The sequence below is a fragment of the Abramis brama genome (genome assembly GCF_963993115.1).
Source record: "Abramis brama genome assembly, chromosome: 14".
In the NCBI taxonomy this organism is placed as follows: Eukaryota; Metazoa; Chordata; class Actinopteri; order Cypriniformes; family Leuciscidae; genus Abramis; species Abramis brama.
Window position 1 is genome coordinate 8564907 of NC_139976.1, and position 15012 is coordinate 8579918.

The 15012-nt window shown below is 38.1% G+C and overlaps 1 protein-coding gene across 1 annotated transcript; it reads right to left on the reverse strand.

Annotated features, from left to right (window-relative positions):
* Window positions 1-1481: 1481 nt before the first annotated feature.
* Window positions 1482-13877, reverse strand: fbxw10 (F-box and WD repeat domain containing 10; the record flags this gene model as incomplete). Its single annotated transcript, XM_084135362.1, has 14 exons — window positions 1482-1618; window positions 3826-4476; window positions 4589-4786; window positions 5580-5776; window positions 5891-6049; window positions 6167-6309; window positions 7133-7287; window positions 7492-7613; window positions 7705-7908; window positions 8042-8154; window positions 8417-8533; window positions 8794-8921; window positions 12156-12383; window positions 13349-13877. 14 exons carry the CDS (start codon window positions 13875-13877, stop codon window positions 1482-1484), a joined length of 3081 nt encoding a protein of 1026 aa, XP_083991488.1.
* Window positions 13878-15012: the final 1135 nt, after the last annotated feature.

Here is a 15012-nt window from a genome sequence, read left to right on the forward strand (position 1 = left end):
TTCAATATTTTGCCTAATGATAACTCTTTCATCTGCTATCAGTTCCTGCAGTGTAAACAGTACAGCATGGTGCTAACAACAGCATCATGGTCTTGGTTGCAAAAGACTAGATCTGCTGCTGCTGCTGCTGTTGATTATTGCTGCTGTAAAGCAAGTATGGACTTCCTACTGCTTACAGATACACAAACACGCTGCTGTGAACATGTAAGATGTGCTGCTGCTGCATAAATAGACATACATAAATCCTGTAGCAAATCTAGGCAGGTGGAGCTGGGGGAGGTGGAGGGTTTCAGAGGAACTCTGAAAAGGACTAGCTTCCAGCAAACAATGAACCAGACCATTTAAATGTTGAGTAAGAGGCAAATCAGCTATCGCCATACGGTAATCGTGTGATTGCTTGCAGATTGCATGTAAAGAAGTCTGTGCCCTCGAGTTTCATGATGAAAGTAGATATATATACACTAATGTTGAAAAGTCTGAGATCAGAATTGTTTTTTAAGAAATTAATACTTTAATTCAGCAAGAAAGCATTAAATTGATCAAAAGTGACAGTATATAATATTACAAAATATTTTTATTTTAAATAAATTCTGTTCTTTTAAAACTTTCTATTCATTAAAAATCATGAAAAAAGGATCACCATTTCCACTAAAAATATTTAACTGTTTTCAACATTACTAATACGAAATGGTTCTTGAGCACTAAATCAGCATCATTAGACTGATTTCTAAAGGATCATGTCAGACTGAAGATTGAAGTAAATGGCTGTTGAAAATTCAGCTTTAAATTACATTTAAATAGCATTTTAAATTATATTCGAATAGGAAAAAGTTATATTACATTGTAATATTTCATGAAATGACACACACACACACACACACACAGGGAGAGATATAAATATATAAATATGTATGGGTTTTGATTTGCTCATTTAAAAGCGAAGCATAAACTAGTCATTGTTTCCCCAAAATCAAACCTAATTAATGTAGTTGTGCACTGTATACCCTCATTCTGTCATGTCCATTCAGCATGTGGACAGTTCGTCAAATGTCAACATGCCATACAAATAAACTGTGGTTTAGGAGTTAAAATATGGACCACCAGGACCTCTGAGCAACCGCCTGCCATGTGCTTCCAACTGCCACCTCCATCTATGCAGCACATTTGCAGCAATGTGATTTGACAGACCATCATGACTAAATCCCTCTGCTCTCAGTCAAATGGAGATCACAAGCCCTTCTGTTCATTCATATGCCCCGATTCCGCCTTATTGTTCAGCTTTTCAACTAACATCTGAGCTGTTTTATAGAAAGCGGAGGCTTTTTTTCCAGAAATCTCCTTTCCTGCACGCATCCACCCCCCTCACCCCGACGAACAGCCTCAATATGTCCCACCCCAGGTCTCAGAGAGGAACAGGAGGCTTGTGCGCACTCCTGCATGAAGCCTGTCTGTTGTTCACCTTTGCTTTTATTTCATGCTCATTATCTCACCATGGAACCGGTGACCCTGGACAACAAGGCCGCTACCTGGGGGAACAATGCTGGGTTTTCAGGATTTCGGTCTCCACTGAGAAGGCTTGTAGGAGTGCATTCTCCTCCCCCGATTTCAGACACAGTCACTGGATGGAGAGAAAAGAGGGATACGGTGAAGCCTAATTTTCTGCAGATTAAATCTAATTAGCACAAGAGAGCTCCTGAGAGAGGGGAATTCAGGGGTGAGGGGTGATTGCTCTTACTTACAGCCCACCCCTCACTCTCCACTGCTTTCACTCGCCGTTTGCTTCCTCCGCTGCACTGCTGCACAGCTGTTGAATGCTCAAACAAATCTTCCCTGGAATGGAACCTCATCCACACCCTTCAGTAATGCCCTGAAGGCAACGGTAGAAAGCAGGTGGCAAGTAGAAAGAACTGGTCAGGATGGCCATCAACAGCTGCTGGACAAAAAACCATTGGCATCAAAGGTCCAACTTTGAAAAGTATCATGTAACTAGTTTCTGCTCCAAATCACTTTGTAGTTAGCCAAACACATTTGCTTTGAATAAGTGAATCAAAGAAAAAGACACTCACCAGCAAGTATTGTGCCCGAAAGTATCCAAAACGTTTGCTCCATGCTTGTTTACAAGGCTTACCAAAGAACACACGGCGTTGTGGTGGAGGCTAAACATATTTCATAGGCAGTTTTTATTTGAAACACTTACACTACATAACTTCCAGATAAACGGAAGTTGATCTCCATGTTGGAGATGTTCTTAATTCATTTTCAATGGGAGAAAGATGGTTAAACAGAGATGCCAGTACAGAGGCAGCACTGAAAGCAGCAAAAGTACGACTGCTAATAACACATATTGTGCAAGATAAAAACCTCATGGCTGCTGTGTTTCATTGACAAATCAGAAGTGATTTTATTCATATCAATTTAAATTGGCATTTGGCTTTTACATTAAAGTGGCAATGAAATGGATGTGTAGCAACAGATCGTTTCTTTAATATTGTGACACCCAAATTAATCAAACTATCAAAAAAGGGAAACAATGAACTTAGTTCTATCCGTCTGTTGTTGATTGGATGGAGACAGTTGGCTGAAAGCGAGCGTGCAGACGATTGTAAGAATGGGATTGGGTTTAAGCAAACTAAATGATCGGAGGAGTTAGGCATACAGTATGCCACCAGAGAGAAGTCTTCACAATAAGATGCATTTAGAAAATAGATAGCAGGAATTTTCATTTCATGTTGACATAATTCATTATTTGACAGGATTGCCATTTTGCATTTTTACAAAAGCGAAATGAAGATAACTGGATGCAACTTGCCTAAAACTCAGCACTAAAATGCTAACTGCTTATCTTTAGAGTTAGAGAACCTCAACAGATGATGTTCATTTGATGAACATCATTTGTTTGAAGCAGACAGCTTTACATTGCCTGACACTGCCACATAAACTCTACTTTCAACAAATCGTTCAATCTTTAAATAGAACAGCTCCCTAATAAGAATCAGCTAAAGACAAAGAGACTTGAAACAACAGAGTTCTGATGGAGACATAAACATTTTTTTTTACTCACAGTGTGTGGCAAATCTAATTTATTTTATGTCTCTCCAACTTCAGCAAATTATGTTTACACTTCTTGTCAGCAATTCTCATTAATAAGGTAAAAGTCAGAGTGATTGTTTATGCATACAGAACTGGTGATAAACTGCCAGAAATAATCTCAAACACTCTTAAACAGGCACTTTAAAATATTGTAAAAAGATTATAATGTATAAAGATCCTTTAATTTTTTTTTAAGATTCAAAACTATTTCAAGTAATGTTCATGATGTTCCACCCTGAGAGGATCACTTATGATTTATGATTTCCGTGGGACACAGTTTAGCTTGTACTTTGCTGCCCCCTAGCATCAAAACATGTATACAAAATAAAGCCACAAAAGGAAGACATGTACAAATAATCTCAAACTGCATAGATATAATGCAACATCTATCCATCAAAATATAAGTGAGGTCAAAGACTATAACATAAAAATATACAACAAGTAAAAAACACAGATAGGACTGAGAATCCTGTTGGAAAATCCAGATTAAGCTGGTATCTTTGTTTTGGAACTACCTGCTTATTACCGGTATCAAATTCAAAATAACATTTAAAATATTGTATTATGGTATGGTATTATATTATGTTACTTCTATAGAGTAAAATATCAAACTGAAAATTCAGTTGTGTCTGGTTAGCTAATAACAAAAGTGTGTCATACCTTTAGATTTCAGTATCTTCATGAAACCTAGTTTCCTTTACTGATGACAATATCTGTGCTTGGAAACACTTTTACTTTGGTCACCCCTGTCATGTTTGTGACTCTGCTGCTGTCTGGTACACTCCTCAATGAAAGCGTCCATTTGTGTGTCCGTCCTCAGCTGAAAGACACCACGCTCCCTGAAGGGGTCTAGCGGGACGTGATATGAACTGGACTTTTTGGTCAATTTAAAATCTTCATGGCAATGTGTGGGCATGGAAGTTCGCCTCATAAACAATCGCTGTGGAGCCTTGTCATCCTCCGGAGAAGTCGTATTCAGAGGGTCAATCTTGTTTGTGCCAGAACGAATTACTTTGAAGGATCTCTGGGATTGTTTGGGAAGAGAGTGCGGTGTCAAGCAGGTCTGCCTGGACTTTAAGGAGCTCTGAGGGTTGAGGTCAACGCTGTAGGTAGTGAATGGAGCATGGATTTCAGACGTTCTTTTGGTGGTGGTTTGAAATGATGTCTCTCTGGATAAATCAGGTCCCCAGGCATCTCGTACCCTGGCATTCAGCTCCATGTTGGACCTGGCCTTGTCACTGCACAAGCTCTGCTGGGAGCTGCTGGCCCTTAGTAGAACTAGGTCAGGGGTCACTGGATGGTGAGGACCTCGCTTTCTCACCCTGTCTCGGGCTGCCTTCTCACTCTGGCTGAGTACTGAGTGTTTGGTGCCATAAGTCTTCTTATCTTTAAATAAGGAATCCATTCTCATATTTCATGCATAAACTTTCATCTTAAACTTTTCTAATTATGTTCTAGAAAACACCTGCATATCGAATATTTTGGGTTAATCTCTTACCCGAGTTGGTGGTGGCAGTGCTTGGTGTGTGGCTGACTCGGTTTTGAAAGTCCTTATATCCACTGACAGGCCTGCTTGCTGAGAGAACAGATCGGGGCCTGGTGAGACACTCAGACTGCATGTTGATGGAGGTCCTGCTGTGACGATGAGCCTGGAGCTGATTCCACGTCGCCGCCCGTGTGGACTCCTGCTGAGCATCTGAAGGAACCAAAAACAGATATGTTAAAGTTGGCATGAAATGAAAATTCACCCTATCTAATTTCTAAATGCATGTTGTTGATCTTATTGTGAATGATTCATCCATGTATGCTTCCTTTTTTTTAATGTTGACCTCGTAATGTTTAATCAAACCCCAACCCTTTCTTACAAACGGTTGCAATCTCACATTCAGATCCACCTTCGTCCAATGAACAACCGGTGGATTGAACCAAGTCACTGCTGCCCTCAGACACTCAAATGTGTCACAATATGGAAGAAAAGATCTGCCGCTTCTTCACTTTAAAAGTGACAAAACAGTAGGGGAAGGAGATGGACCACTCATATAAAAATGAGAGAGAGAAATAGTAATGCTTAAAGGGGTCATGACATGGATTTTTTGTATCATTATTGTTTTAATATGTTCCTTGCAGTTTACTTATAATGTTAATAAAGTTTTTTGCGCAAACAACAACAACAAAAAAACAAATAAATTGTTTTCTATCTTCATTCTGACCCTCTGTCTGAAATAATACATTTTTAAGGGGCGGCTCCTTTAAGGCATGTCAGTAAACACCACTGTTATCACTGGCTAATGTCACTGCATAGAAAACAGTATCAATGGCCACTCGCTATTGCACACGAGTAAGTGTTTTGAAAACATTACTTTTTTCAATTCATTTCAATCTATGATCATAATCCATTGTGAGTCAAGATTAGAAATTACATTCTGTGTATAAATTTTACTGTAGTCTATAGGGCATTTGAAAGGTGGTACCACGAGCATGCTGCATACTGGGGGTTGAGAGGCTCTTGAAACGGTGAAAACGACTTTTTGGGCTTGGTGAACCTCGTTGAGTCGTCCGTTCAGCAGTCCGAGACACACTCTCAAGAGAGATCTTGGGCCGCTCCAAAAAAGCACTGGCAGAGTAGTCCCAGTGAACCTCAGCGAACTGGAGCATCAGAATACTGCCTCTGGTGTTTACGACCACACTGACAGCATGACAAAAATCTTTTTCAGATAATATAGCATTACAATAAAGAACATCATCATTAAATTGTGCTCATAAACTTATAGTAATATGTCCGGCCACAGGCTAAACTCACGTGTTGTGGTGTGTGTGTAGAGAAAGGACAGGGCATTGCTTCATGTTTGTCCTTATAACTCTCAGGCATTCTCCATTTAAGAAGTTGAATATCCGGATCTTTCCGTCCATGCAGCCTGTAATGAGCCGCAGGAACAGGAAAGACATGGTCAACACCTCTCTAAAGAAAATAATGGAGAATAGGCAAGAGATCAGATCATTTATGAAAATGCACTTCATTATTAAAAGTTATTGATTAGAATGACCAGCATGTACGGTCACTGATTGGTTTTGTCACTTTGGATGCTGGAAGGTCCTAAGGCATTTTTTGAAGTTACAGTTGATGCTCCATGCCTTGACCTCCCCATCTGAACCCCCAGAGAGGATATGCCACTGATCGAAGCACAGGCACAGCACTGCACCCTGGTGACCACTGATTTGCTGTATCAAGAAGAGAGTATTCAGTATTTTATTTGATTTTTTTACACAATTGCTAGGATACATTTCTCAATATTTAGGTCACATTTTCAAAACTGTGGATCCTTTACCATTGCTTTGGGACAAAATGCATTTAATAGCTACTTCTTTCAAATAACAAATAACACAAACACTACCAAAACTCTGTGTACCTACCTACAGGCCAATCTGCACATACATACTATTTAGTTAAACTTAAGTACAAAACATAATACAAAACTGAGTAAGACAGCAATTTTTTACATTTCTACAGTAATGCCATATTGAAATATATTCTGAATCTAAAATAATGAAATATTATCAAAATAATTAGATGAAGCTGAACACCAACACAGGTGTACAATAGTCTTTCAATTTCATTACCATCTATACAAAAATGGAAACTTATGAATAATTTTGTACTGCAATGTAAACATGGACCATGTAACATAGTGTAGTGAATTCTAAACAGTGAAGAGAGTAATTCTTGTTTTGTTTAATACATTTTTACAAAAGAAAACATTGTATAATGCTTCCTGTTGTTAGTGTTTTTAGGTTGTTGTTTTATGCGTGACAAAGTGTGTTTGTCAGGTGACAACCTTTGCTGTTGTTATGGAAGAATGGCTTGACTTGAGATATTGGTAGTTTTAGTGCATTTTGAATATGAGATTAACTGCTGTGCCAAGTTGAAAGTTGGTTATGAGAACTGTCCTAGCGATTGCACACACACACACACAAAAAAAAAAAAAAAAAAACTGTTAAAACAGATGCTTGTGTTCTGGACAAGATCACTAAGCATCTCTCTCACCCTTGTAAGTGAAGCCGTCTCCATGCTCCATACCCTGATCTGACCTCCAGCACAGCTACTGACCACCAGAGTTTCATTACTCTTCACACACATGATTGGTTTAAGGTGTTTAAACTTCATATTCTCAACACACTTCCCCGTCAGAAGGTTCCACACTGTGATCAATACACACATAGCATCATTATAGGTGTGAATAGTCATTACTTTTGTATCCTGTTATCGTTATAGTTGTGGTGTGGACTTCCCTATATGCTCATTAAAACGATTATTAAAGTTTTTTTATTTTTATTTATGGTTTTATAGTTATCATCTTTAGTGTGAATGGGCCTTAAGGTAAATAACAGGTCACAACCTCCTACCTCTAATTCTACAGTCTTTGGCTCCAGACACCAGTCTATCTCCGTACAAATCCAGGCAGTTTATAGTGCCAAAATGTCCATGAAAAATCATTGTACATACGCCTGTCTTCAGGTTCCAGCACCTTTGAAAGGAGTACAGAAATAAAGCACAACATTCTTTACTGCTGTCTATGATTTTAGTTTGTTAAACGACCATAGTAAAGTCTGACTAACCTGATACTGAGGTCATAGCTGGCGCTGATAACCAGATCTCTCTCTTCACAAACCAGAACTGCTCTTACACTACCTGCATGTCCTTGGATCACTAAAGGAACCTCTTTGGGTGACGCAACATGCAGGAACCTGATGGTACGGTCCCTGGAGCCAACCACCACAAACTGTCCCCCAGCATAATGTATCACTCTACTGGGGTCTTCTCTATATGGAGAAAATGACAGGAAGTTTTAAAACTTTGATATAATATATAAGAACTAGCTATATTAAATACATCTATATATTTAATACATTTATTGTAGAGTATTTTCCAACATATTTTCTACAGAAATTCTACCTTTCCAACAGGACCAAGATGTTATACACTCCACAGTACACGTTGCGTTCTTCCATTTGGACTGTCTTAGTTTTAAAGCCTTTGTAGGCAGAATCCAAATCCTGTTCTTGTGTCTAAAAACACCAAGAGTCAAATCTATAAGTAAAGTTTATAATGAAGATTAAAAATATACATTTCTGTCATGACAACTCTTGGAGTGTTTGGCATGGTAATGGAAATGACAATGCTAAATACGCTGCAGCAGATATATATATCTGCCCTATATACGATGTGATTGCAAACAGATTGACTTAAGGATCAGCCAGCGCCATTTAGAGTTTCATGAAAGAACTTTGTATATATGTTTATGCAGAGTGCATAAAGTGGCTTTTTTACCAGCTTATGTTTGAGGAAATATTCTCCATGCTGAAACTGCTTGCGCCCTTCACTGATGGGCACTAAAACTTCACAGATCTTAGCATAAACCGGGTTGACCTTAGATGCTGAGTTACCCTGAAAATGCATACAAATGATCAGAACTGTAACATTTAGAACAAAGTTATATGAACTACTTTCATGTGACAAAAACACAGACAGATTATTATTAAAGTAACCAAATGAACACACTCACAATATTAGTATGTTTTATGCTAAGCTTTGTATAGTGCATTGTAGGTATAGAACTGATCAGTAGACTGTATGTTCCCTGGGAATCGAATCCATGCATTTGCCATTGCTAACATATATATATGATTTTTGACATGATGTATTACTTGCAAAATCATGGCCTGTTTCTCAACATTCTTCTTTACTTCCACCTCAGTTAAGATCTCATCAGCAAGCCATTGCCAGTGCTTGGACACACACCTGCAGTTGTACAGTGAGACCTTATCCACAAGCCCTAGAAGTGTAAACGACAACAAAATAATCAAAAATAGGTTAAAAAAATTCTAAACCAGATATATACAGGGATGCAAACACATGTATGGTCAAAAAAGAGAGAGGTTATCGAAGCCCTCGCCCCGCGGCAAATATCCAGATACTTACATAATTGTGATGAATTTAATCCTTTTTAAGTTATTATTTTGCAGTGTAAGATTACAGTTAACACCTTTAAATATTACATAAATGTATTATGTATTTTTATTAAACTTAATGAGTGTATAAATCAGCAGCAAAAAGTAATTCTTGAAAAAATCTGCACAGTAATTTTATAAAATCTAAACATGTTAATAAAAACAAATTACTATTAGTACTCTTATAAAATTCAATCAGGCAATCATACATTTCACAATTTTATATTTATATATTAATGTCAAGAATTCAGAAGTGTATATATTTATATAGCCTACACTACACAGAAATAATATACAATTAAATTATGCTTATTTTAAATGTATTGAGCAGGCTAGGTATAAAAAAATATAGGCTTTTAGTAATCTTTCAGTGCGCAAAACCATGATAATATGAAACGCTTCAAAACAGAGCGCACATCGCGGGTGCAGAATGATGTGCTCAAAGCAACATGGAGTCACAAGGTGTGTTCGACATCGGCTGCGGCTGGATGCAACCGATCGGCGAGAGTAGCCGCGTGCAGGCGGGGAGGAGCTGCAAACGGAGACGTGAAGTCGGACAATAGGCTTGTTTGAGATGTGCCTAGCCTCGCCTGAAATGTGTGCGAGAGTAGGCGGCTGCAGTGAGGGGAGGAGTTAAAAAAGCGCAGGCAAGACGTACAGTTCTCTCTTCTTGCAATGGATCTGACACCTGTGAGATCAAAGATGGATATCGCGGGATTCACGAATTCATTTAAGTTCTGTTGCTTTTATATTAAAATAAATAAAATGAACAAGACACCCAAAGTACTTGTTATTTAATTCCATTCCAAATACATGTTTATCAATATTTTTTTCTTTAATACAGACATATGTGTTTTTATTTATTTTATTTTTTTATAAAATTTAAATTGCATAACCCAAAGAGATCGCACTGTCAGATAGTTTGGGAATATTCACACATAAAACATGATATTAGAGTTTTAAAATCAAATATTTTAAAAGAGAACAATACATCACAGTTGTTTAAACCAATGAGCATTAAGCTGTGTCGTCAGCAAGTCGTTTCCCATCATGCTTTTGATCAGCGCAGTCAGTGGAGAGTATGGCAAGCCATTTTAACATTTAAAAGCTAATTTTGACTATCCGGAATTAACATTGTAGATATCAACAATGTCTTTCTGACTAGTCGTAATTACATTTTGGATAGTTGGAATTGTCATTCAAGATATCTGTAACGTAATTGTGACTAGTCGAAACGACAGATAGAGATATCTGTAATTCAGTTTTGACTAGGCAAAACTGAATTACAGATATCTGCAATGACGTCATAGAAAACGACATTCAACTCGTCACACATCTTAAATGACATTTAAAAGCTAAGTTTGACTATCCGGAATTAACATTGTAGATATCAACAATGTCTTTCTTGGGAGTGGGGGAATGTCTTTCTTAATGCTTGACTAGTCAAAACTGAATTACAGATATCTCTATCTGTCGTTTCGACTAGTCACAATTACGTTACAGATATCTTGAATGACAATTCCAACTATCCAAAATGTAATTACGACTAGTCAGAAAGACATTGTTGATATCTACAATGTTAATTCCGGATAGTCAAACTTAGCTTTTAAATGTTAAAAGGGCTTGCCATATATCCAGTCTAGCTTTTAAATGTTAAAATGGCTTGCCATAGGAGAGCAACTGCGCTCGCCTGCAGAATCCGACAGGTGCGCCATTTTTGACATACGTCAGCATGACATCAGAGCAAGGCGGACCGCACTCGGACACATTTCTAACCGGCATGCATCTCGCGCTGATCACCGGTGATCGATTCTGCGCAGATTTTGCTCATCTCAAACAAGCCTAATTTCTGGTTCCCGTAGTGACCGCTCACGTGGTGTTTGCATACTTTACCACAGCTGCAGTGAAATAAATGCAATATTTGCCAAATAATACACAGATGTTTCAGAGACATTTTCATTCAATACTTTTATGTACTGTTTCACACAGCGTCTGTTTGAACAAGAATAAAGTTCAACATAAGCTACTATCAATGAAGTGGAGTCTACGTTTTTTAAGCAGTTTTAATTTGATAAACATGACACAATATAACATGACAACGACACGAAAAGAGTTTTCACTGTTATAATAAACTGATTTGAGAGCTTTAGAGGAACTAAAGGTGTTCGAATAAACACGAAACACATGTGATCGTTGTCATGCGGTGAATCCGGCCAATCGTGGAACAGCTGTGTCGTCATCAGCCCTCCTGCAGCCCAGTGCAGCCGCTCTTGAGAAGCTGCGCTGGCTGAGTTCTCCGGCTACTTTCGAATCGCTCTCGCGGTATTTTGATGGCATACGTCACAGTCACGTGGCGTCGGCGCTGTATCAAGTCGGACAAAATTTCTAACCGGCATGCACTGCTTCAAGTCAGCCGCCGATCGGTCTGCGCAGAGCTGCATGAAGTCGAACAAGCCTAATGTCAATATGCAGCCATGTAGATGATGACGACAGGACGCAAGTACGTCATGAAAAGCTCGCATAATTGCAATGTGAAACCAAACCAAAACTAACCAAATGTATACAATGTATCAAAACATGAACTCTGGTTCGGACCTTGGTGTGGACTTTCAGGTGTGAAAGGGCCCTTAGGTTCAGTTGCCAGGTCTAGTACATTCTAGATAAAGTATCTTTTTGAGTCAACCTAACCCTCTTTCTTGTCCACAGGCAATAAAGTTGTTTCCATAGCAGCACAAGGCTAGACTATTTCACAGGTCTGAAAAGAACAACACAGTGACGCTTACAAATGACATGAACTAAGCATGCACTCAATATAACGACGAGTGAAACAAAGCATCTGAATCAGTCAAGCTCAACTTATAACACCTGAGAAAGAGAAAAGAAAGAGGGGGAGGCCATTGTTTCTGTTTTGAAAAAAAAAATTGTTTCACTTTTTTTATTGCTGGGAACAGTGACAGACATGCAGAATTCATGTTAGAATTAAGTCCAAAACTAATCTGTTTATACTTAATTCTCACGTTTTTTTTTTTTTTTCTCACAAGTGGGAAAACTAGACTTACCCAAAATTATCTTTGCAATGTCGACTGGCAGTCTTCGAATAAAATCTTTATGACGGCTGACCCCTGACAGAGATTTTGAAGACCTGGGGACGACGGTGAGGGCAGGATCAGGATCATCAGAATTGTCGGAGTCTGAATCTCTGCCTTTTCTTTTGTTCCAGGGGTCTAAATTCTGCATGTCCAGCTCAACCTCATGACAGATACTCTTGAGAGATTTGGCATCCATTACTGTAATAAATGGGTGACTTCAATAAATTCAACCACTTACAAATATAAATGTAATTTACTTTTAATTTAATTTAGCCTACTTTTTTAAATAAATATAAAATATCCAATAATTTATGGAAAAGTCAAGGTGCTCCTCATTTGGGAGTCACACTTGTGATCTTCGCGGTCAAAAGAAACCGAAATGTTACTTTTTCCCCCAGTAACATCAATGTAATATTATTTTAATATATTTTTTCTGAAGGATCATGTGACACTGAACACTGGAGTAATGGCTGCTGAAAATTCAGCTTTGAATCACACAGGATGAAATAAATTACATTTTGAAATACATTCAAATACAAACCAGTTATTTAAGATTTTAACAATATTTCACAATATTCCTGTTTTTGCTGTATTTTTGATGCAGCCTTGGTGAGCATAAGAGACTTCAAAAACTTTCAAAAAAATATTACCGACTTCAAACTTTTGAAAGGTGTTATATTATCATGAGCAGAATCATGGCCTGGTTTCAATTATAAATATAAAAATATTTACTTTAAAAAAAAAAAATCCAATCTGAGAGATCTGCAAAAATATCTATAATCAGGCAAGATGATGTTTAAAAGGATAGTTCTGAAAATTCATTATTTACTCACTGAACTTTTCTTCTGCTGAACACAAAGAAGATAGTTTGAAGAATGTCGTAACCAAACTGTACTTGCAGAAATAGTTGTGAACAAGTAGTGGTGAACAACTTGAGGGTGAGTAAATTATGACAGAATTTTCATTTTTGGGTGAACTGTCCCTTTAAAAACCTTCAATGCATTTGATAAGAGCTGAAGTACTGTGGTAGCCTACTTCATCTAACGTTACAAGCATTGATAGATTCATGTAAGTGCCATTTATTAAAATGCTTTTTGTTTAAATGTGATTATTGTGATGCCTTTTATTAAGATCATTGTTCAGTTGGTGATGTGCATTCTTACCAGCATTGCTGAATTGAAGAAATTTGTTTTTCTCCCAAACAATCAGGATATTCACCAAGTTTGCTAACATGTGCAATAGAGGGGTGTCACATAAAGACAAGAGACCCAGCACATACTTGGACTTGGTCCAGTCTGGGCTCTTCCTAAACCATTCCCAGGTTTCCAACATGTCCATTCCATGCAGTTTTGTGTCCAGAGCTCCAGCCATCCTCCATATGGTGTCCTCGGGTTTGATGGGCAGGGCTCTGGACCTGGAATAGGTGAAATCTTTCCCTGAAGTCACTTGTAAAACACTCTGAAGATGCTCCAGGATTTCAAGATTGTGGCACCGCACAAGGATACCAGTGAGAAACCTCCTCTGAGATACTCCTCCAGTCTTTTTCACCCACTGGCTGTAGTGGTGAAGTTTCTGAGAGAGGACACACGACTGACAGCGACCACAAATGTTGAAATCCTCACCCTTTTTTTTACAAGACCATTCGAGCACTGAGTCGCCAGCTTCTCTCCTTAAACATTTGACTTCAGTCATCTTGATAGTCTAGAAATGTGCAGATTCATTAAAATGTGTGGTTTTAAAACACGAATTAGGTAAGGAATTATAAATAATATAAATTATTCGATCCACTAAACTGCCTCAAACGTCAGTTACACCCTCATAGACACTTCAAGCAAACTTACAACTCTTGTTGCCGAGCAACAACAACAGAAGCACTTCAGTTCACAAAATGACATCCTACAAGCTAAGTTACCTTCGTTTACATTTAAGAGACGGGTTTTTATATAAACAAAAGAAATGTAAGACGGTAAAGTTAGCCAAAATGCTGCAATACAACGCTCTGAAGTTGTAGCAGTTTCACCCATAGTTCGAATTACAGGGACAGAAATATCAGTTTTGGGGGGGTCAGATAATTTTTCTGATATTGTGAAAAAAATATAATTACAGTTACAATACAAGTCAACTCCTATTTTCACTGTAGGAACATTTTAATGTAAAGCAATTTCAGACACCCCTATTGTGGACCGTACCATTTTTAACCACCGTGGCTAGAAGCAACTGAGATAGAGAACGACTTCAACTTCTCAAGCAAGTGTCAATGTTGAATGACAAAACGCTAGTTTCATAAAGTATCATTCTTTTCAACATTCCTTATTTGTATATTCAAAAATATTTAAAATAATTAATTTAATACAGTTAAATTAATACATGCCCCCGGACCCCCCTAGAGATACCGAGCTCCACCAACAGAAAAATGTGGGCATTAGGCTTTATGAAATAGGCAATAGGCTTCTTGTAAAGGTATTACTTTTACTAGTAATTAGAATGGTATTTCAGTGCACTTAACTTCTAACTTTTGGAAGTTGATCAAAACAGTTTTCTTTTGGATATATAATAACAATGCCTACTGCCTAATGCCATTCTGTAGCCTACTGATTATCAGTTTGTCGCATGTTTAGACCTTGTATGTGTGTTGCACAGCACATGTTGCACTTGGCGATCACGGTGGGGATTGATATGGTAGTGAACCATGATGGTCATAGAAGAAGTGAAGGAGCAGTACCCCCCAATTATGGTGGGGTAATTCGCACTCTGGTTTCACCAGTGTTTTAGTTTCAGCCCAGTAAGACCTAATTGTTTACTTTAGTTCCCGTGGAGTAGTGATGGG